The sequence below is a fragment of the Ambystoma mexicanum genome, chromosome 8 (genome assembly GCF_040938575.1).
Source record: "Ambystoma mexicanum isolate Mex_15411 chromosome 8, UKY_AmexF1_1, whole genome shotgun sequence".
Classification (NCBI taxonomy): domain Eukaryota; kingdom Metazoa; phylum Chordata; class Amphibia; order Caudata; family Ambystomatidae; genus Ambystoma; species Ambystoma mexicanum.
In genome coordinates, this window is record NC_090929.1 from 559362639 (window position 1) to 559387484 (window position 24846).

General features: G+C 41.9%; 1 protein-coding gene across 4 annotated transcripts in view; it reads left to right on the forward strand.

Moving 5' to 3' along the window:
• The window catches only part of AJAP1 (adherens junctions associated protein 1), a 992092-nt gene that overhangs the window by 356556 nt on the left and 610690 nt on the right, over positions 1 to 24846 (forward strand). For all 4 annotated transcript variants that reach the window (XM_069610264.1, XM_069610263.1, XM_069610266.1 and 1 more), the window contains exon 2: positions 22368 to 23143. In XM_069610264.1, coding sequence (XP_069466365.1) covers positions 22368 to 23143 — 776 coding nt within the window. The remainder of the gene's footprint in view (positions 1 to 22367; positions 23144 to 24846) is intronic.

Consider the following 24846-nt stretch of genomic DNA (forward strand, 5'->3'; position numbering starts at 1 on the left):
TATTTGAGCATTTATATGTGTTAAGTAGTCCTTAAAAGGACTGTTTTGGGTAAACTGAGTGCAATATTCTAGCACATTTGGAGTACTGTTTTGCTCTTATGAAGGAACACTGCATTTCCTTCATCTGTGAGGTGTACTCCATCATGTATATAGAAATTGGCCATGTAGAACTGTGTGTTGTTCTCTGAAATCCATAATTGGTTGTGGTCTCTCACAAATTCTGAAACTACTTTATTAACATTTCTCTGTTATTTCTCAATTTTACCATATATCTGGTGATCCATCTCCATTTTTGCCACTGAGTCAAATTGGAAAAGTTAAATATGGTGTGAGGAAATAATTCCATTAGCTTTCCCATATCTTATTTCATCATTAAAGTAAAGGACACACCTCATATATTCCCCAAATCATTGCCTCCACAATGAATTAGTATGATGTCTGGCTGCCCTGGCATACCCCACAAGCCAATCCATTTAATTGTAACATCTTGGTCCATGTGACTATTTACTTTCTCAAAAGCCATCAACCAAAACAACCAACTGTCTCTGATATCTGCAGTCTTTCTCTTTTTCCAGGAAAATGATTCCTAGTTTGATTTTCTAGTAGTTTGTATGAGCAGGGTATGTGTGATTGGAGTGTTTTCCAGTTTGTAATTGGTTGATGGTACTGTTGTAATTATCTGCGGCTAAACAGCAGCCGCTCAGTGTGCAGCGTTGCTATGAGCGATTATATATGGTACCCTGTGCAGAGGCAGCTATATTGTTGCAAATGGCACATCTTGTGTTTGTTGATGTGTGCTTCCCGTGGCCGTCCGATACTTTGAGTGGAGTAGCATCATAGATGCATTGAGTATTTGGGGGGATTGGGAGAGGCCAGGGGAGTGGGGGGGGGCATGGTGAGTGGAGACGGGCTGTTAGGCATGTTAGGGACACTTGTTTGAAGTTTGGGGGAGTGGAAATGCATATTTTTATTTGTAGTTATTTTTGTATAGCCGCGGATAACAGCAAAGGGACATGCAGGGCTTTTCTATAATCACGTCTATTGAAAAGCAAGTCAATGCTTTTCGTCACCTTATTCATTGTAAGCATAGGCACAGTTATATTTAAAGTTGCGTCTATAAACTATAAATTGTCTGTGCAATAATAATATTTGTATGTGGATGATACAGTACCGAATTGTATTTGTGTGCGTTATTTTATCTGCATAGGTGTTATCTTACATCATTTGAAGGTTTGAAGGCCAATTTAGTTCGGGTTTAGGCTTGCAGAAAAATGTACATGTAGCCGTGGATACAAAGCACGATCTGCAGCTGCATCAAATAGCTGCGGCTATGAATGAGGCTAGGTGGGGAAACATTGATTTCTATGAGGTTTATTCTTTTTATTGGTTGTTGTTACTGTTCTAATTGTGTTGCTCTTTGTGATTGGTTGTAGTGAAAATGTGTTGAATAGGCACAAGATATAATAGCATGAATGACAATACACAGACTAAAATAAGGTGTATGGGTCATCTAAAACTAGAGTAGGGTGGCTCCTCTTGTATTATTTTTTAGACTATTTTCTTCTGTTTTTCCCCACAGTCTCACATGTGAGAATATCTGAAAACACACAGCTAAAAGAGATAAGACGCCTAAATACCTACCGAGTTACTAACCATAGCCTTTGGCCTTTTCACTACAACACATTTTCACTACAACCAATCACTATAATAATAGTTTATCATCATCCCAGGGTACTTGCACCAGAAGTTGTACAGTTAATTCCCATGAAAGGCCAACCCGTATTTAAAACATAGTGGTACTGCTGGAGATGGGAGCAGTACCTCAGTAGTTAGTTAATGAAAAGCCTCCTTTGTGAACTTTTTTTAGCATTTCTGATGATTTTTCAAATGGAGTGCTGCAGTTGTTTTGAGATTCTAGCTGTTGGTGGCAGCGCCTTATGTGTGTAGGTTGATTGTGCACAACCACCGCTCACAGCTCCAGTGATGAGGGAAGACCACATTCAAGTAAAAAAAAGCTGCAAACATATGAAAAACACTAGACATATAAAAAAACAAGACTTGATAAGCATCCATAATTTGGACTGTGTCATGTTGGCTAGTATGCATGTACTGCCACAATATTAAACTTCCACTCACCAAGTTCCATTTAAACATGTTGTACATATGTACACACCCTTTCAATCTGCTTTTCCTTTGCTGCTATAAATTGACATATGCTTTTTTTACTTTCATGAAAATGCTACTTACAACAAGCATTTTTAAATGCACAGCATTGTACGTAACTGCCACTTGATGTGAGCAAGTGCTGAATGCTGCAATGCATGGCATTTGCTAGTGTGGTTAAAAAAGAGAATATGCCTATTGCAAATCTTACTACAGGGTAAGCAGCAGGAACCCTGTATACATGCATTTGTAAAAGAGTTGTAAAAAATACTTAAAAAAATATAAGCATACCTGTACTATGTCTTGTTAGCTGGAGATGTTGATGGTACAACCAATTTTGATGCAGGTGGCTGTGAGTAACAGGAGACATGTTCTCTGAGCGTTCAAGAGTACATCAGAAGTGTTGACCTGATTTGATATCATATGATATGTCATTTATAATGCGCCTGTACACAAGTGTTTCTAGGTGCGACAACAAGGGAATGGAAGACAGAAGGAAGACAAGAAAACAATCTCAATAGGCCTTGTGTCTTTCAAATCGTACAAGTGTGAGGGAGAGGAGACAGGGGAAGTGCCAGGGAGAGGGAAAAGGCAAGTGCAATCATGGATGACAGGGTTCATTTAGAGTTTTGGATTTGATTGGTGGATGGATGTGTGGCTGTTTGAAAGGAGCTAATGAGGGAGTGTTACAAACCTAAAACTAAAAAGGATAAAAGGGCTACCCTGTGCTATGATTTCCATGGACAACTCAGTAGTTTGCGGACATCTCACATGTCATCTGGGTCCTTTAAGCATGCCAGGCATGGAAAGCGGACTGTGAAGACCCCGGACAGTTGTGGATGTCTGCGGACATTGGGGGATCAGCCAATCAGGTTTTGTGGGTGTGGTGTATAGGAAGTCTGGGTAGCAAAAATTATCTTTGTTGTGTGCAGTGAAAATGGCTATGGCTATGGCTTTGAGGAAGCAGAGTGTTGGCTTGTGGGTGATTCTTGGGTCCATTAGCTGAAGGTGTATTCTGAGAAGTGTGGATTAGCTGACAATCTTGAATTGGACAAATTTCAAGTTTCATGGTACAGAGTTTGAGAAATGAAGTGTGCAGAATTCCACCCATTTTGAGAGAATATGGTTAACTTGAAGCATCCAGACATCATTGTAGTTCGATGTGGAGGTAACAGTTTAGGCTATGTTACCAGATGTGCATTACAGTTTGCCATGAAGGATACATTTGGAAGATGGACGGAACTGTTTCCACATTGAAAATGATTTGTTCTTGGATAGCTTAGAAACAAATGTGGATGTGTTCAAATGTATTTTGTCCACACATTCAGAAAGCACATGTGAACAAAGTTGTATGCACTTTTTTACCAGATGCTGGCATGACATCTTTTCATAATGAAAATATGAAATTTTACATTGTCAGCATTTTTTGAAGAGATGAAGTGCATCTGACTGATGTGGGTAATCAGATTTTTTTTTAACGTTCACAATGCATTGAAGCAGTTTCTATGACCACATAAAATATAGATTCTAGTATTCTTTAGTAGTTGAAGTAAACAAAAAGAGAAAAAAAGAAAAAAAATAGAAGCACTTTTTGTGAAAGATATAAAAAATAATTAAGTGTATTAGAACATTTGTTAGTTTAGTACAGAAAACCAAATATGCAAACAAATATATACAGGCCAGAAAGAGAAACAAAAAGTTATTTTAAGAGCCACCACTTTTGAATGAAACCAATTAAAATGATTTTCATTCCCCCACCCCAAATCTGGAATTTTCCAGGTGTCCGTAGACTACCGCATTGTCCGCAAACTATGCAGGCTGCAAAGGGTTCTGTGATTTTTTTTTTTAAGTTCTATTTTTTAACTGTGAAATGTGCCTATATTTTTGGCTCTTTTTTTGTTTTTACAGGAGAGGCACGGTACGGTGGGGGCAGGGAGGGAAGGGGCACCAACCACAGAGACGTTTGGCTGGCCTTAAATTTAATTTAAGATGGCTTGCAGTGTTTCTCATGCTACTTGAAAGTGTCCTCGAAAGCACTTTGAAATGTCTCTCACTGGAGATCGGTTTATCGCAGTACAAACATGGTACTGTGGCCCTCGAAAAGTAAGCATCAACATCATTATGTATGGCCTGTGAGGCAACTGCCGGGATCCTCTGGCCACAGGAGTAGGCTGTGCGGTGGCAGGAACGGTCAAGGAAGATGGAGTAGATGCTGTCAATCTGCTTCTCCGAGAGAAAGGAACAAGATGTCAGGGGTGATCAGGAAAACTATCATGAACTACTTAATGTATTAAAGAATGTACTCATCTAAACAAAATATTATATTGAAGTTTTATTGTTATTCTGCCAACCTAATCATGCATACACATAAGCAATGGCTGCAGCATGCACCACCGAAGTACAATATTTGGATTCTGGTAATTCTGGATAGTAAAATAATGAATGCTACCATAGCACAGGTTTGAGTGATGTTAACCATGGAATAAATAGCTAACAATTCTACACTTATTACACACTTGTGTTGACACAAACAATACATAGGAAGACCCACAATGCATACAAATCAGACGCACATACAATGAAACTAAAGTAAGCAAGAACGAAACAACATCAACAGAAAATGTCAATTACATTAACGTTCATCTTCATGTATACAAATGAATTGTGTGTCTGAGGCCTGCTTATTGCCCTGTGTATGTGTACCATGAGCTGAGACCAACCCTAAGGAAAGTGTTTTAAGAACATACAGCAAGGTTAACGTCTAGATATATAGCACCTTTTGAATTTTCATATTCTGTCAGTGAACAAAAACACATGGCCTTGATATGTCAGTGAACAAAAACAAGTAGCCTAGATATTTGATATCATTAGTGATGTCATCAATTGCATTTATGATGTCATCTTTGATGTCCTAGGTGTTAGTCTTAGCAGTGCACAGTGGTGGTGCGAGGTATGGTTGCCTAGCTTACCATAACTGTCAAATTTCTGGGGGGTTTCTGGTTTTATTTCATAGGTTTTTACTTGTGCATCTAAATCATAACGTCCATTTAATAAAGTGTTTTAACTGAATATGTATATATAGGTTACACGGCCTGCAGTAGCGGACATGTAGTTATGGTTAAGATGCTCAACTCATAGGAAGAACCCTTTTTGGGTAGCTTAAAACGTTGGCGCAGTTTGATGAATCCTCCCCAAACTTTGCAGAAAAAAGTATATGGCCACCTCCGTTTGATGCATTTTTTTGAAGGGGTGCGGCAAAGTTATAGGCGTAGTCCCAGAACGTTTGACATCCTCCTCGACATAAAGGGAAAAAAAATGTCCTCACACCCACAGACCAAACCGCTGGTTGGATTTGCACCAAACTTGCACAATGAGCATCAGCTTGATCCCGAAAGCTTGCCGTTTTCAAATGTGGTGTAAATCTGTCCAGTAGTTTTGTTTTTTTTAAGTGGCCAAAATGTAGGTCAAAATACAATTGTGACAAAGGGGCCTTAATGACCCAGTAATTGCCATTTGCGGGAGCTGGAAAAAAAATGACACCGGAGGCAGCCGTGCCTGTATTACAGGCATTGCTACCGCCGATGTCATAATAAGGCCCATGTATTTGAATTGCCTTCCCTGATGTTGCTGTTTATTTATCAGTGTCCCGAATGATGCTGCGTTCCATGTGTTCTTTTCTGTAACGTTATCTTCTATTGCTAATGCAGATTAACATATCAGTACACTTAGCACACTTACAGTGCTGTGAATATTCCTATCTACTGCAATTATGAATTTTGCTCTATTATCGAGGGAGTTCTGGTCTTTGCATTCAGCTCTTTTTCTTTTCCCTTTTAAAGTTACCATACTGGTAAACTCAGAACTTTTTGCCACCCAGCACCCTGGATCATTTCTTTTCCAGAAGTTTAACTCGACACAACACCATTCCCTGGAGAAGCTCTCACATTGGCAGAAGACCAAGTCGAGGCAGAAATGAAAAAATAAACTGCTCTACAGTGACCTGAAAACATTGACTTTCCAAGTTGGATACTGCAATTGTCTTGGGTAACATCCAAATCTTCCGCTGACGGAGGAAAAGTTAAGCTTTTAAGACCTTCCTCGCATTAATTGATGAAGCTAAGAATATATGCTTCTCACACAGACTCAGCAATGTAGGTTACAAAGTGCATTCATTATTTAGCACTGGAGAAACACTTAAGAATCCTTAAATTGCTGTATCGGACTGCAGATATAGAGAGTGGAAACGTACTTCTAGATATTGAAGAAAAGCACTTGAACAATTCCTCACATACTCTTGGCGACTGACACATGCCTCTGCCAGTGGTTACCTTTCACCAATGGAACAATTATATATGCCAATGTCCTTTAGTCAAAGCATTCCAAATGACAAAATAATAACCCACTCTAATTAAGGGCCGTAATGTGTGCCATACATGCCATTTTCTAGTATACCCTTAATGTTGGCCTGCAGATAGTTAGTGGATACATTATGGACAATGTATGTTTAATTTATTGTGTACTGTATTAAGACAGTATGCTGTATGCTCTAGGTGCATGTTTTGTGTCACATGTTATTGTTTTCAATTCTTTAGTAATTGTGCCATTGCACTGACTGGACAATTGTTTTGTTTGCTTGTTTTCTTAGCAGTACACAAAACATGTTATGTTTCAGTTACTAAAAGCACAAACCATCAGGACATATGTTAGTTTGCAGATCAGTCCATATTACTCTTTCTGTACCCAAGTCTTAAGGCTGTACAATATAGGTATGGCCCAAGTAAAAAATGCATAGATATTCCAGTCACACAATGTGATTTGTTCATTGAATGCACCTTCATTTCTGCAACATGGTTATTTCTACTAATTCACATACATTTCCTTGCATGTAAGGTGCAAATTGTTCACCAAACCAAATGGGCCTAGGAATGTGTATGAATCAAATTGACAAAAATACAACCCAAGTCTTGAACAGCGAACTTATTTGACTACAAAATGCAGCAAGAATAAACTTAGTGTTTTTCGAGATAAAATCGCAGAAAGTGTGCATCCTTCACAGCATATTTAGATACAAATAATTCCTTGTCGTTTTCTCGAGTACATTTCTACACTTCTGAGAGTTTCCTCAATCACACATGAAATTAATTTTAGTTTAAAAGGTACACGTTTGTCATTGACATCTAAAAACACATACCTAACAATCTGTGACTCATCTTTTGCTTAGATCAAATTCTTTTTCAGAAGAGATCTTGAAAACAAGAGTGATGAACACTCTTACTGATTGACTATAGGTTCACTTTTTTATTATAAAATGGGTGAGATTCACCCATATTTAAGTCCTGAACAATAGCATATGTAACATCTTGTGACATGTGTGCTACCTTCTGGACTTGATTGACTTCCTTCCATTAACCGGGTCAGTATATGTTGTGCTGCATTTCAGTGCCTTGCTTGAATACCGAATTTAGGTGTGCTTTTAAATCTTTCCATCCACCAACTTGCGCTGCATTTAAGTGCCTTGCTTGAATACCAAATGTAAGTGTGCTTTCAAATCTCTGTGTGCTTTGGACACAAGTTGCACCTAGTCTGTCTCTGAGGGATTGCCTGGCACCGGCCTAAGACTTTTCCTGAAACTCCCCCTGCCTCCTTCGGCTGCTAGTCCACCTTTTGAGTTTGCTTGTGCATTGTGCAGCCTCTCCATCTGTCTCTTTCCTCCACTCTGTGGGCACTCTACATCTCCCCCATCTAAGCTGTTACTCTATCACCTATTCCTTCACTATCATGAAGTCTGAAAGAAAAAATCTTAAAAATATTTCTTGGCCTCCAATCCTGGCCTACCTATTGCTGACACCTACGTCCGTGCTACTTCCAGACAGACTATTACCGATATCCTCTTTTCTGTCCGCGCTCCAGACCCAGGGATTCCCCATCTGATCTCTCCTCTCTTCCCTTTTTCCTCTTCACCAATTAATTGTGGGACTAGATGGGACACACTCTTGATTCATTTCTCATCATCTAGATTCATCATTAATTTCTATCACAATGGCATTGTCATAGCCCACGGCTCCCAGCCTAATCGTTTCTTTTCGACCAGAGCCTGACGGCCCTCATCAATTTCCTACCTTCTTCAGCTAACCCTCCTTCCTCTCTCCCTGTACTTCCTCCACCACCTCCTACGGGTGTACCACCCCCCTCTACCACTTCTCAGAAAACTTTCAAAGGTGGTAACTGGCTTCACTAAGACACTCTGAATGCTCACTCTACTGTCATCTGCCTCCTTCTTGAAGACTTTGATCTTGATATCCTCACTCTTACTGAGAGGTGGTTTGATGCCAGCTCTGTCAGTGATTTTGACAACCACCTCCCCAATAGCTACAAGATCATCTCCAAACCTCTGCCCAACCAATCTGGGGGTGGAGTAGCCCTGATCTTCCCTGAGTGGGTCCCTACCTCTCTCATACCCACCTAGTCCTACTCCTCCTTTGAAAGCCTTGTCTGCAAACTTGGTGTCTCTCCTACGCTTTCTTCAACCCTTGCCACTATCTACAGGCCCCCTGATTCCATCTCTCTCTCTCTTCCTCTCGGAATGGGCTGACTTTCCCTCCTCTCTCCTGACTTTTACCTCTAATCTCCTTGGCCTTGGAGACTTCAATATCCACTGTATATATTGTCCTTGTCTCCACACTCGTCTGTGATCTCTGTACCTCTCTCTCCCTCACCATTCTCCCTTCTGGCCCTACCCACTCTGCTGGACACACTCTCGATACCTTCATCTCTGCTGACCTTCCGTTCACCAACACGCTTATCACTACCCCTCTCTCCTCGTCTGACCACTCCCTCTATTCGTTCCATTTGGGACTTCTCAGGCCCCTGACTGAGCCTCCCTCAACACTGCCAGCATCATTCATGGTCATAATGAGTGTCAGCTGCTGCATTTGCCTCCACCTTCATCAACCCTCATACCCCCACTACTGACTCTCCGACTCAGTCCTTTCCAATCTTCATCTTGCTATCACTAACACTCTTAATCTGCTCACCCCTGTCATGAGGATCTGCCTGAAACCTGCCTCCAAGCATAAGAGCTAGTATGACACTCTGAAACGCAAGTGCAGAGTTGATGTATGGAAGTTGCAGACCTCCGGCTCATCCTCTGACAAAACTGGCATGTTGCCTACTCCAAAGGCAATACCGTCTCTCCATCTGCTCTATGAAGAGGGCTCAAATCCGGACCGCAAGGAACTAGCCAATCCATCTGCAGTTTCTACCTCACCTCTTCCCTCTCAGGCCCTCTGTACTGCACTAACCACCCATTTCACCTCATAAACTCAGGCCATTCTGAACCCTCTCTCTTCCTCCTCCTCCACCACCCTCCCTGTACCCCTGCCTCCCTTGGCTCCCCTTCAATCCCTTCTCACCTATCGCAACAGATGAGGTTTCTAGAGTAGTCTGCTCTATGAATGTCTGATCAAAACAGGTGTCTCCTTGCTCTTCCAGAACTAATAAGGACAACATCTTCTCCCTTGCTTCAGCTCTTGCTGACTTATGCAACCACTCCTTATCCTCTGGATATTTCCCTTATTCTCTCAAGCACTCCCTTGTGCATCCCTTCCTAAAACAGCCTGTAGCCGAACACTTGTGTCTGGCCAACTACCTCCCTATATCTACTACAACGTTCCTTGGAAATCTCCTTGAGAAGTTGGTCTTCCCCCAACTGATCCAAAATGCTGAGCTTGTCAGTTGGTTGCATGACCATCTACCTGGAGCAGGGGATTGGCTGACCACCCTACCTCACTGACCGCCCTTCCCAGGTGCTCCTGGGTTCGTTCTCCTCCACTGCCACTTTCTCTTCCTGTGGTGTCATCAGGGCTCTATCCTCTTGCTTTGGCTTTTCAACATCTATCTTTCACGTCTTGATCACCTAATCTCTGCCTTCTATCCTCATTTCCAGTGTTATACAGGTTACACACAACTCTTCTTCAAGCTTCCCTCTTCCTCCTCTCTTCCCCCTCTATCATCCCTGACTGCCTATCTGCTATTCAGTCTTGGTACACCTCCAATAATCTTAATGTCAGTAAGACAGTAAGACAGAGATTCTTCCTATGGTGACACCTGCTTCCCATTTCCCTTCTGCACTCTGGCCACACTTTATGGGCTCTCCTCCCTTAGCTTCCACTGAAGCCAGAAACCTTGGGGCCATCTCTGACTCCTTTCTCTCCTTTTCTCCTCACATTTTGGATCTTGCCAAGAAGACACACTTTCAACTTCACCTCCTTAGAGGCATTCTCCCTTTCTTCACCTTCCCCCAGAAGCTCAATATCTCTAGAACTCTGGTCCTATCTAGGATAGACTACTGCAACAGTCTCATCCTCACCCTGCCTCTCTCCTCCTTCCGCCCTCTTCAACTAATCCAGAATAGGGCTGCAAGCCTTATCCTTGGCCTCAAGCCCAGGACCCATATCTTTCCAGCTCTAAAAGCTCTGCAGTGGCCCCTGGTTGCTGCTAGGATCAAATTCAAGACCCTCTGCATCATTCACAAGGCTGTCTGGGGCCTGGGGCCATGCTATCCACAGCTCTCTCTTATTTAATACTCTCCTTCCAGATCCCTTTGATCTTCTTGCTCCAACTCTCTGCTGATATAACATTTCTCCAAGCTGAGAGCTGGGGGCAGATCTCTCTGGCTCCCTCATCTTGAAGAGTCTCCCTCTCTCTCTGTCTTGAACCAGACCACCTCAAGTTCCACCAACTACTCAAGACTTTTCTTTTCTCCTCCTCCTTTTCTCCCTCCCTCCTGTGCTAACCATTCCGACTATTGCTGAGACTGGCGGCCTGGCCCCTCAAGAGTCCAATATGGCCCTGGCCATCGGCCCAGTCAACACGAGCAGCCACCCTGAACTATCCTCTTGGTCCACACCCTCCTGTCCGGGTGTTTGTGTCCGCCCTGAACTTTCCATTGGGCGGTTGACTTCCCTCTTCACTTGGGACGTCTCCACCCATGCACTTACCTTTTGCTCCCCTAACAGGCACCACATGCACTTCCTCCCTGGGGACCCTAATAGCAACTATTCCTCACTTTTATTTCACAACCCTTGCACGTTCTGAATATCACAAGGCCTAGTAGGACCGATGTTCATTTTATTATTCATTCATAATCCTTTCCATTGTTAATTTATTCCCTTCTTCCGTTCCCTTTTGCTTTGTGGTGCTTTGAAACATTGGGCCTCATCACAAGTTGGGCAGTAACGCTGGCGCTATTAGTGCCGGCACTAATAGCCCTACCGCCAAACCCCCGGCACTATTAGCGCCGGATCACAGGTTTGGCGGAAGGGTTAGTGCCCATTCCCCATTGGGCCCATTCGGGAATTCCTCATTCCCCATTGGGCCCAATGGGGAAAATTTGTGCTATTACCGCTGGCGGTAATCGTGCCGAAAATTGGCAATTTTGCCACAGGTTTCCCCCAGCTCAGAGCTGGGGGGAAATCCGCCAAAGCCATGATATGGCAGACCCTTAAATGCGGCGGAAATAGCTACGGCCGCATTTAAGGGTTACCGCCAGACTCGTGAAGAGGCCCATTGTCTTGTTGTATAGGCACCTTATAAATATCCAATAATAAAATACATACATAAAATCTTACACAAACATGTCAAAAGATAACTACAATTATGTTTTCAAATTAATTGAATGGCAGAATTAGACAATCATTTCCCTTTAATGTTTTGCTCAAGGATTGCACAAAGCAACACCTTGATCCATTACAGGGCATTGTTGGGTGTGAGACAAACAGACTTCTCCATCCCATCCAGTGCTCCTGACGTGCCTGGGTGTTTCATTGTGACCAGATTCCTCGAACTTCAGAGGCTTATCCAGGGCAGCCTTGCAGCCGGCAAAGGGCTGCAAAGCAAAGGAAATGGGTCACAAGGGCCACAAACAAAGGAAAGGGTGGCCCTGTAGGGCATGTCCCATCCCCTGTTTGTCGCTGTTCGCCAATGGGTGCCTGATGGAACAACCTACACCTACAACTCAGGTATGGTGGCATGGGCTGGGAGCACAGTCATTACTGGACTCTGGTAAAACCCTACCACTCGTACAATACCACTACCCAATCCTAACACTGTATTCATTTGCACTGTGCACTTTAGTTTTCCATTTTATTGCCAATATATTGCACTTGGAAGAACTGTGAGGGTTAGCCAGGGTATTCCGCTTGGAGTAATTGCTGTACACTAGCCCATGTATTGCATTTAGAAGAATTGTGTAGGTCCACCAATATACTGCACTTAGTAGCATTATGTAGGTAATCCAATATATTGGACTTTGAAGATTTGTTGTAGGTTAGCCCATGTATTGCACTTTGAGGAATTGTGCAGATTAGCTAATACATTGCACTTAGCAGAATTATGTAGGTCATCCAATATATTGGACTTTGAAGATGTGTAGTAGGTTAGCGCATGTATTGCACTTAAAGGAATTGTGTTAGTTAGCCAATATACTGCACTTAGAAGAATTGTGTGAGTTAGCCAATGTATTGCACTTTGTAGAATTGTATTTGAGTGTAGCCACTATATTGAATTTAGAAGAACATGATCCAACTCTCTACAAACACACTAACAACTCTCAAATATTCTGCTTCTCACCCTAAAACAAAAAACAAAATACAACATACATTTACCACAACAAAACATAAGACCATCACAAACCACAACGAACCACACACACCAGCCGTTAAGGAAGGTACCCGCAAAGGGACTTTCGAGGTAATTACAGTACCGCAATTTGCGGTACCGTAATTACCGCCTTACCCATTCCCATTGAGCCCTATGGGGGCAAAAATGGAAATGGGGAAGGGCCAATGGTGAATGGGGAATTACCGCCCCGCCAACCTTGGAATTGGGCGGTAATTCCGCCATTCACCATGGCGGAGTTGGTAAAATACCGGCGGCAACCATGGCGCTACTAGCACATTGTGTACATGGGTGGGCATGTGCTCATCTCCCTTTCCACTCTATAGAGGTCAATCAACTCCTGTGAACAATTGCATAGTGAGTTATTTTGTACCCTTGTACATTTACAGCAGCTTTGCCAAGAAACTCAGGAGGATAGCTCAGGGGAAACATGCTCGCCTTGGAAGCAAGATGACATGAAGCAGTTCGATACCCGGGTCGGTGCTTAGAAACGTCTTGGTATTAAGCAGTTTATAAATAACCTATCATATCGTATCATATATATTATCAAACATGGCCAGGAGACACATGGCACCAGTAGTATATGGATTTCACCTTGTATAGCCATGATATATGAGCGTTCTGAGGTGACCCAGGCATTTAATCTGCTGCATTGATGCAGATGTGTTAGAAGATTACCCAAATGAAGCAGGCGAAGAAGATGCTGAAACACAAGATCAGCACACATAGGTGGACCTTACAAGGTCAAGAAGCTCAGAAGAAAAGGGTGTGCACACGACCCATTTCACATCTGCATTGCTGCATCAGGCATCAGCGCCATCATGCCCCACCAGCACCAGCACTGATGTGTCTAAGGCACAAATTCAAGAGGACGTCAGCTGAATGTTTCATTGCAACCACGTCTTCTTCAGGAACATCGACACATCCTTACCCCAGCAACAGAGGAGACAAAGAAGAACAGGCAGACACAGTTGTACAGGTGATGAATGTCCTCACTGATGCTTCACCCACCAACATCCAAGAGACCCAGGTCCAGCCATGTCACACATTTCTGAACACTAGGTATGGTAGAGTTGCCCTAGCATATATGATGAATGCTCGCCACAGCCAACGTCACAATGGGAAAAACTATTAGTCCACCAGTAGGAGACAGCACAGGCCAGTCTGAGAGCCACAGAAGACTACATAGAGCAACTGATAACACAGACTCGGAAGGGGCAGGAAAGACAGATATGGCAGTAGGTTTGATGGCACAATGTGTCCAGGAGACAAAAGAGCACAATGAGTCTAGCAAAGATATAATGAAGTAGGTCGTTGAAGCCTATTGGTACCACGAAGAAACCATGGAGGAACACATGACGCAAACAAAGTGGCATGCCGCAGTGAAGGCAGAAAAGGAGGAGGGTATGGCTGTTGCTTCTACACACATTGCAAATGTAATTGTGGAAGGTACACATGCTGCCATGACCTTCTCTATGAGAGGTGTTTCCAAACTGACGTGAAACACATAGTAACTTGAATTGGGCAGCTACAATGTAATGACATCTCTATCCAGCAAGGAAGTGCTATATAGTCCACCGATGTCCACGTGTGTTGTAGGGGAGTGCTACTTTTAGCTGTGATGTAACATGTCCCCTTTAGGATACAGAACACATTCCCTTTCGAAAAACACTTTCCACCGTGTTACATGCTACATGTTGAGTACGTTGACATTCCATTAAATCAACTCTTTTAAGATACACCCACTTCCAGCACACCTCAATCTACCTGTGTATGCCTTGCACGGTACAGAGAAACGAGTTGTGATTGAGCCGTGATAAATCTCGAATGCTGGTGGTATTGGAGACTGGCATCCTTTGCATATTATGTTTGGTGTGTTTTGTTTATTTGATAGAGTTGCACACATTCAGTGTGTCAAATATCTTCAAATCTAGTTCAAGTAAAGGGATCTGTTACATGACAATCAATCAACACTTTATCAACCAGGGTGCAAGTGACAATAAAAAGAAAATACTATATTGGGGACAATATCAACAGCTGTCACAACTGCAAAAGTCAAATCTGCCAGTCGAAATGAACACATGACAACTTGCATTCATCCAAGTCTGGTGGATCATTTACCTCAATGATGTGCACATCACAAAACGGACTCTAGGCAGTATGTGTTGTTGCACATGCGGGTGTTTTTCCGCGGTGCCTTCTTGATGTGTGTTGTTGTTGGATCACAATAGTCTGGGGCAGTGTTGCCAGTAGCATCGTTGTATCATGGTGCTTATTGCCAGCTCGCATGTGATTCTGTACAATTACTTCATATATCTGTTGCAGATGGGAGCATACAATGTGTATTTCCATGGCAACAGCATCAATACGCTTGTTAAATAGCTTTATGACCTCCAGCATTGGATGAAAGATGTCCGTACTGCCCTGACTCTGTGCTATGTCCACTCATGGGTCTTTCATCCACTATGGCACATGGGTTTCGCTTTAGCTCCGATGGCTGGGACTCCCCATCTTCATTCCCTGTCAGAATTGGTGGGGGAAATGGTGTGCTCTGGATGGATGATTGTGGCGGTGGAAGCCTTTCTTGTCGTCTGCTCTCACCTTCGGATGAGCTTGACATGACCATCATTGTCTGTCCTTCCAGAACTTGATTGTGAAGGCCCTTCTTCACCACTTGTACTGCCTTCCTCCTGAGCTGATGGTGTACTGCAATCTGTCGAAGGTGTTTGAGAGGGGTAACTGGACATCATTGCTCCACACGTATTTTGTCAGATGAGTATGTATGTATATGCCCCATGATGGTGGTGTTCAGTCAAATTGTTCATAGAACCTCTGAACAAAGATTCAAGCAGGGGAGTTGCTAGGTCTGGAAAAGACCCAGGGCTATGCTGATGTCAGAACTGTTGGGACTGGGGGCTAGCTAGTCTTTTGGCTGTAGCTCCTGAGATTCTATCCGGGGCTACAACCAAAAGATCAGGGGCTATAGCCCCTTAGCCCCCCCCTAGCAACGCCCCTGGATTCAAGTACAGGCTGCTATTACGTGCCATACCTAATGACATTTTGATTCTAAGTAGCTGTGCACTGTCCTTAGACCAATTCTCGATTAATAGTCATATCCCAACTATTGCTGGTAGCTGATTAGATAGGATGGCCCTGTGGATCCTCGGACATGGGGTATATGGATGTTTGTTTACACCATACAGGCCATAAAATGTACTTCCTTTTGGCAGTCTAGTAATACCAATGTCCCCCACGTCATAGTAGTATCTGTTGTCTGTAAGGGTCATGTCCCCCACTACATTACCCTTATCCTTGATTGGGTCACTGTCCATCAATGACTGTATGTGCTTTCACATATCCCACCATGAGCACTGCCACCTTGTCAAGATCTATCGCGGGGCAATCTGTGTTACAGTAACTGCGAATGTGGACACAATCATGTGGGGTGAGCCACTAAGGCATTATGTATCATGATGGAGAGGAGCGGAATGAGCTATCATGTTTATACTCTGTCTTGTAACTTATGGTTTGGCTGATGTTCTCTTCTCAAGCTGTATTCGCTTCTGAAGTTTATTGGGGTATGTGAGCTGCAGCATTTAAATCTCCAAAGGGGTCATGGATATTTGAGCCCTTCTTCTATGTACCATAGCTTTGGCTGGGTCGTTATTTGCCTCTGCCTTCTCTTGTTACCAACATTTCAGGTCTCTTAAATACGGTTTATAGTGACCATTTCGAATGTCACTTTTTCAAATGCCATTTTGTCGAACCCAAAATGGCGAAAAACAAACATTTCGAATGTTTTTACTTTTTTTTTATGTACACTTTTTTTTACTAGCTAAACAAAAAAAACATAAAACAAAAAAATACATTCTAAATCTTTTTTTCCGGCAAATTATTTTTCGACGAAATGGCATTCGAAAAAAGGTTTTCTACAATTTAACTGGATACCCGTATACACATGTTGAGGCTGCAGTGCTTTAATGTGTTCATATAATTGTTCATAGGACACACTTGGTATAGTTTGGGGTCTTTGTGATATTGTTTGGTACGGTGTGCTATGTGTGTGAACCTCTGTATATTTTGGAGTGATCGTGGTGTTGCTGTGTCTTACAATCCAGTCTATGATTTGCTTGGAAATTAATGTGTGACTGTAGCATGGTCACGTGGATGCAGCGTCTGCCACTTACCGATGGGGCACATGCTGTCAAATGATCCTACCACTAGTTGTGCTGCCACCGCTGAGTGTGTGCATATATGACTTACATAGATGTTCCTATGATGCCTGGTGTGATACAGATCTTCTGTCTGATGGGGTGGTTGCAGGGCTATGCGATTGGAGTCTAAGACACCCATGACTCTGATGAAACGGGCAGTGCATATAACATCTGATGGTGTTCAGTTGCATTGCTGCTTGAGTGTGTGTCTTGTATATATGCTGCTGTGCATGGGCAGTGAAGTAGCTTATGCTGTGGCATAGGCATTGTGACTGGCTTGGTTGTGAAATTCCTATCACTAAGTCATCTGTCCTCTGAAAGGGCCCAGTAGCAAGGAAGTGGAGAGTCGACAGAAGCCATATCTATCCATACACGGGGATAGGTTCCCTTAGATGTGAGGAGGCATGTATGCCTGGACCAGACGTATCTGTCATTTGCAGCATGCTGTGATGTGGGAAGGAGTAAAGGCATATTAGCTCATCATCAGTCATTCCATAGAGTGTGATTCGCTGCTGATATATGTGGATGTTGTGAAACGACTGAGTAGAGGCTCCTTTAGATGGGAGTACACATGGCAACAATGTAATGTTCCAATACAGTGTTGGTGGGGGCATAGCTGTAGATGAAGTATGCCTTGCTGCAGCGTTTTTCTAGGGCTATTCCAGGCCTGAGTAAGCGCAGCTTGCACCTAGCAGTGAGGTGTGGTTTCTTATCGCACTGAAGATTGCTGAAATCCCTTAAGCACCTTGCTGACAACCTTTTTAGGGGTGTGTCCAATGGGTTTTTTGATGTGTGCATTTCCAGTCCTCATTTTGCAATACTGATACCTATTTTGTATGGTTTTAGCACTGTTTGACATGGTTCTTCCCATTTCTTCATCAACTTTGAAGCCTTTTGTCTTGTGTTTTTCTAATGAATGGATTTATATGGGCACTTAATGTGCACTGGTGTAACGACCACTGCATGGGCGTATGCCACTTGAATTCTACGTATGTGCTGTTGTACGCCATTATTATTCCATCATGACTTGCCTTACATTATGCCTGCTGCTTTTACACAAGCAGATCCTCTGTGTATGGTCACTAGAATTCAGCCCAACATTTTTTGAATGTCCACCTCACTTTTGTATGTGGCCCATTGCAGTGTCCCTGTGACAGAGTCTTTCTGGTGCAGGGAAATGAACTGCAATTGTGAGCCTATCCTGTGAATCGGGGATGCGCTTTTAAATGTAAACGTCCTTCTGCCTGCATGCCCTTACGTGCATTCTGTGTCAGCATTTCAACAAGCAAATCAGTGTGGACACAGCCATCTACATGCACGCATTATTTTTTGTCAATCAGCACACACCCATAATGTGTGAATTTTCCCCACATTCATGTAACCTACACAATTGATGAAAACAATGTATGGATCGTTGCCGTAATATGGTTACTAACAAATACACCTGACATTGTTTAACAACTGAGAACTTATTAAATGCAATAAAAAAAACACAATAGTTGAATGATCTGGTGATTAAATATGTTCCTTGATTGTTCATTCCATCTTTCTTTCCTAATGATCCTTCCATGTCATATGCCCTTGGAAGAACGTCATCGAATACTAATTAATATGGGCATGGTACATGTTCAGATGACAATCAGAATTTAGATAGAAGACACTCCTGAAGAAGGTGGCATACATGTATAAGCACACAGAAACCGGTTGACAGAATACGGGTACATAGTGGACAGATTTCCACTGCATTTCCTGTCCTTCAGCACCAGGGTGATCCTCCAACAAACAGATCTGCCCTTAGTTTGCAGAGTCTTCACAAAGTTTCCTTTTTTATTTGCTCTATTGAGAGGGCTCTTTCCTCCTTTTTTATCATGGCAAACTCAGCCTCAGTATAGGCTAATAAAGCAATCATTACCCCAATATCTGTGGGGGGTTTTGCCCTGTTTTTAGTTTGTTACATGCCTAGCTCTTGGTTAGATAACTAACACTCGCCCTCCCCGGGGCCAGCACACCTGCCAAAGTCTTGCACACTAGTGTAGTCATAAAAATACTTTCATAAGATTAGACAACAAACATTTACAGTTCAAATAATTCTGATTTGGATAACAAAGCAAACTGAGGTGTTTCTCTGCACCTCCTTATTCTATCCACTTTTAGACAAGCGGCCAACCAGCACTGCCTAGGGAAAGTGATCTAGAGAGGGAGGGCCAGGTAGAAACTCCTCTGTCCTCCCTATATTCCTCTCTGCTTGTCAACATTCATTGATATGCGTAAACAATCGACTGAGGAACTGTTTCCGTGCAAACACTAACAAGTGGTAACCCCTCTCCTTTGTGCAGACACTAACAAGTGGTAACCCCTCTCCTTTGTACTTCTCCCCCGGAGGAGATCCTTTCAGTACAACACATCACTGAGGAACATTATATATACCCCTCCTTTTTTTAAATACATGGGTGATGTTTCCTTCTTCTTTTGTGTTAATATGAGATCTATGCACAACTTGCAGGTGCCAGGTTTGAATCTGTGTAAGAAGATCTCAGCATTTAATCATTCTGAAGTTGATGAAATTAGTACATTTGAAATGGGGAATTTGTAATTTTGCTTGTCAGACCAGTATAGTCAGTTGCAGTGTAGGCAAGCCAAGGTGTTCTTTTCCTCATTCATAGGTCAACACATTGTTCTTTACTGAGTTCATAAAATTACAATAAAGGGAATTCATAACAAAGAAGAACTTACTATAGGGCTAAGGAAGACTCCGTCAAGCATTAGGGGTGCATGAATGAAGTGTTATCCGGCTGAGTTTGCTTCATGAGGACTACTGAGATGATGTTTTTAATGATGGGTAATGACTTTGGAAATGCCAGCAGGACAGAGGCAAGGTCTGTCAGACACCAAGCAGTCATGATGTAGACTTTGAAGTTCCTTAAAGGAATACCATTTAATCAGGTAGCATTAAAATGTGTTGAGCTCTGTAACTGGGAAAAAATACAGGTAACAGGTATTCAATAAGGGACCTCTGGACGCAAGGAACCCCATACATTCTACCTACACTAATGTATAAAAGCGAGATGACCAGCACATCGTTTTTACTGCAGCACCACCCCCTGAACATTTGGAGACCAGCTTTGTAAAGAAGGTGACCTGCACATTTCTCAAAAAATTCAAATTCAAAAATGAATCCTGTGCACATTTGTATTTGCATTCTTTTTTGTGATTTGTGCTTTGTGTTTAAAAAAAACAAAAAAAATATCCATTTGTATATTTTGTCAGCTAACCGGAAAAGTTCTGACCCAAAACTGTCATCTAAATCGATTAGTTGTTCGGCTAATCCCAAATCAACCAACTACAGAGGACATGTGGGTGATTCGGGTATCAGCCACATTTATTTCCCCAGACTTAACGCTACCATAGTCTATCATACTGTAGAATACCTCCCATGGATATACATAATTTATTATAACTTTGGTCATATAAGGCATCCTTTTCTAATGCTTTTAAAACATACCGTATCTATGTGCTTCTTCCTGGATAGCATATTTTGCTCAAGATCTGAATTATATTGTTCCATATCCCAAGAACAACATTTCATAATCAGATCCCTCCATGTATGTACAAACTTTATTGACACACTTTTTTGTTGGCATGTTGATACCTTTCACCGCCATTGCATACCTCATTGGAAGATGTCCCTTTAATGAAAGCAGCTTACTAATTCACCTATCTGTAAAGCTGTTTTACTACGGTTTTAATGTGTTTCAAGTCCCACCTCAGCAGAATGCTCAGATTTTAAAAGTCACTGGAGAATACATTGCCTAGATGTAAGGCTTCAGTCCAGTTATTTTACAGTTCAATCGCAGTTAAACTGCAGAAAAAACAGTCAGAGTTCCTCATGCATATTAACACAATTCATTCGTGTAAGGTAAGGTCAGGAAGGGAATTTTCGATTTGAAAAGAAAAAACGTTTAATTTTCTTGAACTCGAAAAATGTTTGCCCTGTCCTCTGAAAGTTATCAGGAGGAGAATTGTCTTGACATAGTCGGGTCAAGTTCAAATCACGCTGAACTCTAATCATGGACCATGTAATTGTTTTGACTTTTGATCCGGTAGCTGCATCATTTCCTTTCTACAATTGCTAAGGCCTGAAAACGAACCTTCTTCTTTAGAAGATTGTTATAAAGAGTCTATTCACGTATAGCGCTCGATGGCACGACTGTCGTACCTGGCTTATAAATGAAGTTACACAATACCAATGACTTATACAAATAATATTTGCAGCATTCATGTTCTTTAAAAAAAATATGTATGCTTGTAAATATTAAGGATCACATCATGTCATCATTGGGTTGGTTAACAAATACAATAAAAAGGTGTGTAGGCTGTGGAAGCAAAACTATGAACCTTTGCAAGTAACAGCTTTTCCACACTAGAATATGTTGTGAACTCTTCCTAATTTGCATACATATCTTTTAGCACAGTCCCTAACTATTGCTTCCTTTTAAGGTATTATGCAATTATATTTTGTATCACCTTAGCTATGAAATAAGGACATTCATAATCCGTGGTGGATAAAAAGCACTGGCTTAGGTGTTTGACTCCTATAGTGTGTACCTCATTAAAACATTATAAATAGGCCCCCTAATAAGAACTGAAAAACGTCAAAATGAATGAAAAATTGTAGTTAGGTATCATGCTACACTAAGAAACCCCACGAGAGTACCAATGCACTTGGCACTGATCAGGGGCGTTGCTAGGGGGGGCTAAGGGGGCTATAGCCCCTGATCTTTTGGTTGTAGCCCCGGATAGAATCTCAGGAGCTACAGCCAAAAGGCTAGCTAGCCCCCAGTCCCAGCAGTTCCAACATCAGCTTAGCCCCGGGTCTTTTCCAGACCTAGCAACTCCCCTGGCACTGATACATGCATCTGCCCAGAACAATTCCGTTCTTCCTTGGAATTTAGCTCTTGCCTTATCCCCTGCCTAAAAAATGGCGTTACATTGACATGAAGGCGATGCACAAATGGTATGGCTGCGTACACTTGCCATGTTTCGACCCTCTCTGTGGCTATGCTGAATATTTGAGCAAAGGGGTTTGTTTTTTTGGTTCCAGGAAACTCCCAAATATCATTGCTCAGAATGCAAACGGAATTGCAGCACGTTGCTAAAGGAGCATTTGTAAATATATGTATGTGCAAGATGGTTTTCCTATTATGTGTAGATCCATTAACGTTTTCTTTAAAGGATATGCAGAATATTTATGTGAGTTTTATAAAGAATCATATTGTTTCGACTCATTTACATTTTTTTTTGTATTTTCTGCAGGTCTGGCCATCCCGCAGGACGCCACGTTTGGATATTGATAGCCATGTTTGAGCTCACCATGGATATTGTTTCATGTGAATCTCTCTATGAAGATCGAGGCTTCAGACATTTGAAAAGACCTTCTCAGAAGCAGAGATTTTTCCATAGTCCCTTGTGGAGCTTTAAAAGTGGACAGCATTTGGGGTCCAGAAACCCATCCTGGAGCACAGTGACTCATCTTAAAGGGCATCATCATGGACAAACAGAAAAGTACCATTTGAAAAGGTGGCACAAGCACCAAGACGTGCTTGCGGGCATTCTTCATAAAAAGGTACCATCAAAACAACTCACTGTAACAAAATCAAAACCTTCCATTTCCAGTACACTCAAAGGGATTCACTTGATGAGAGTGAAAAGGCAGCTCCAAAGGAGCAACTGGGGGGATGGTAATTACCAGAGACCCTTCTCAGAAAGGGGAAGTCAACCAACTATGGTATCTGAAGTTATAATATGGGGTCCAACCGGGGAGGAAGACCCAGTCGAGTCCACCACACTACCTGGGAATTACGATAGCACCAAAACATCTACGCTACACAACAGAATAACAACTTCTTTCTCGACAACTACTACCACAGCTTCCCCAACTGTAATGCCTAAGGGTTCCACACCGCCGCTGCCTCCAGGGAACAACTCCCGCAAGAACAACCTTGGCAAGACTAGCACAACAGAACCATACACAAGCACCAATGGCAACCATAAAGACGTCAAGCCACCTAGGTTACCTGGTGAAACATCAGGTATGCTTTTCAACTTATACTGGCAAGAAAAATAAAATGTGCTTCTCATGATCTTGACAATTTTAAAACTGCACAACCACTGCTGGTCAATTTTCCTTCACTGCATTCTCCTAAACAAATATTCCACAGTATTAAATGAAAAGTTGCATATTTCATGAAATGTCTCAACAAGCTTCCCAAAAGTAGTACATTCCTTAAATAAGTTGTTTAATTATAAGTGTTATATGTAGTTATAGCTTATCTACAAAGAAGTTTAAATGTTTAACTTAGCTTTGCAACTTCGCAAGGTAAAAAAAACTACATTGAAATTTACATTAAATTCTGAAACTTTAAGCAACAGTAAAAACATAATTTCAAAAGTGTGCACCACTGGGGTTGGGTTCCATGTCATTTCATCGCGGGATGTTTTTTTGTGTTTTTTTTTACCGCAAGTTCTTTTATGAACAAAACATCACATTTTTTTTCAATTACTTTTAGGGGGGTTCCCAAACACCCACACCCCATATATATAATTTACTAATTTACTAACCCCCCTAAATGATGGATTTTTGCCCAAAAAAATTTGCAGTAAAAAACCTGGTGGATAAACATCCTGCGATGAAAGGACTTTGTACCTGGTATTTCATACCACTGGTGGCAATGTGCGTCATTTACATAGTTAAATTAAGTTTGTATAATCCGCTTTTCTTTTCCTATAATATACTAACTATAAAAAAAAGATTCCAATACCAAACAGATGCAATCAAAAACGAAGCTGATGAAAGTACATAAAAAATGTATTTGAAGTTTTTTATATGAGGATAAAACGTGTCAATGTATTGATTTATGTTTCCTTTTTGGGGCAAAAAATGGCTTCTAATGCCAAATATGGACAGTGCAGACTACCATACATTTCATCACAGATTTTCCATTATGCAATGAGGGTGCCAACCAAATAATACATCCTCCCCATGGAAATAAAACGGCCATTAACATGACATACTTCATGTTGTATCACTTCATTAACCCTGACCCTGAACATATATTTAAGCCTTGTTTAACAAGGGAGTTGCTATTATTGCTGGATAGTAACCTGCCGTCAGGTGATTGTCTGTGGCCAAGCCAGAAGTGGTCATTGTGGAAGTATCATTATTCCGGGTGATGATGACTCTTTCCATGTCTATAACGCTAATAGCACATGAAGTTGTGTAACTAACAATAAAAGAGAATCATTTTCTGATTCTGCTCAGGTCAGAGGTTTTGGAACGAGGTCCATACCAGTTTTTAGACAATATCCTTAGCATTCCGATTAGATGAGGGGAAGGCCTGTATTTGAATCTAAGTGCTAATTTAGCTTTATAGTCGTGTTCTGGGGGCAGTAGCAAGGGTTATGGGTCCTGATGACGGGGTTTAAGGACTAAGGGTAGAAATGACAGTTAAACAAATTCATGGACCCAAAGGAAGCCAATACACTCTGAGTGTCGTTGTCTGTAAAGATATAATAACCTACATACTTGATTGTACATAGTCTATATAACTATACATAAATTGTAAGTACATACATCTGCCTGGGCCGTCACAGGGAGTTGGCTGGGGTTGTTGTTGATACTCTTGTTCAAAAGAAAATTGCCTAGCATTTCGGTGCTGGACGAAGACTGATATGTTGTAGATATTTATCTTCTGTGAAAGGGATAGTAAGCTAAATAATCTGGTGGAGACTCCCC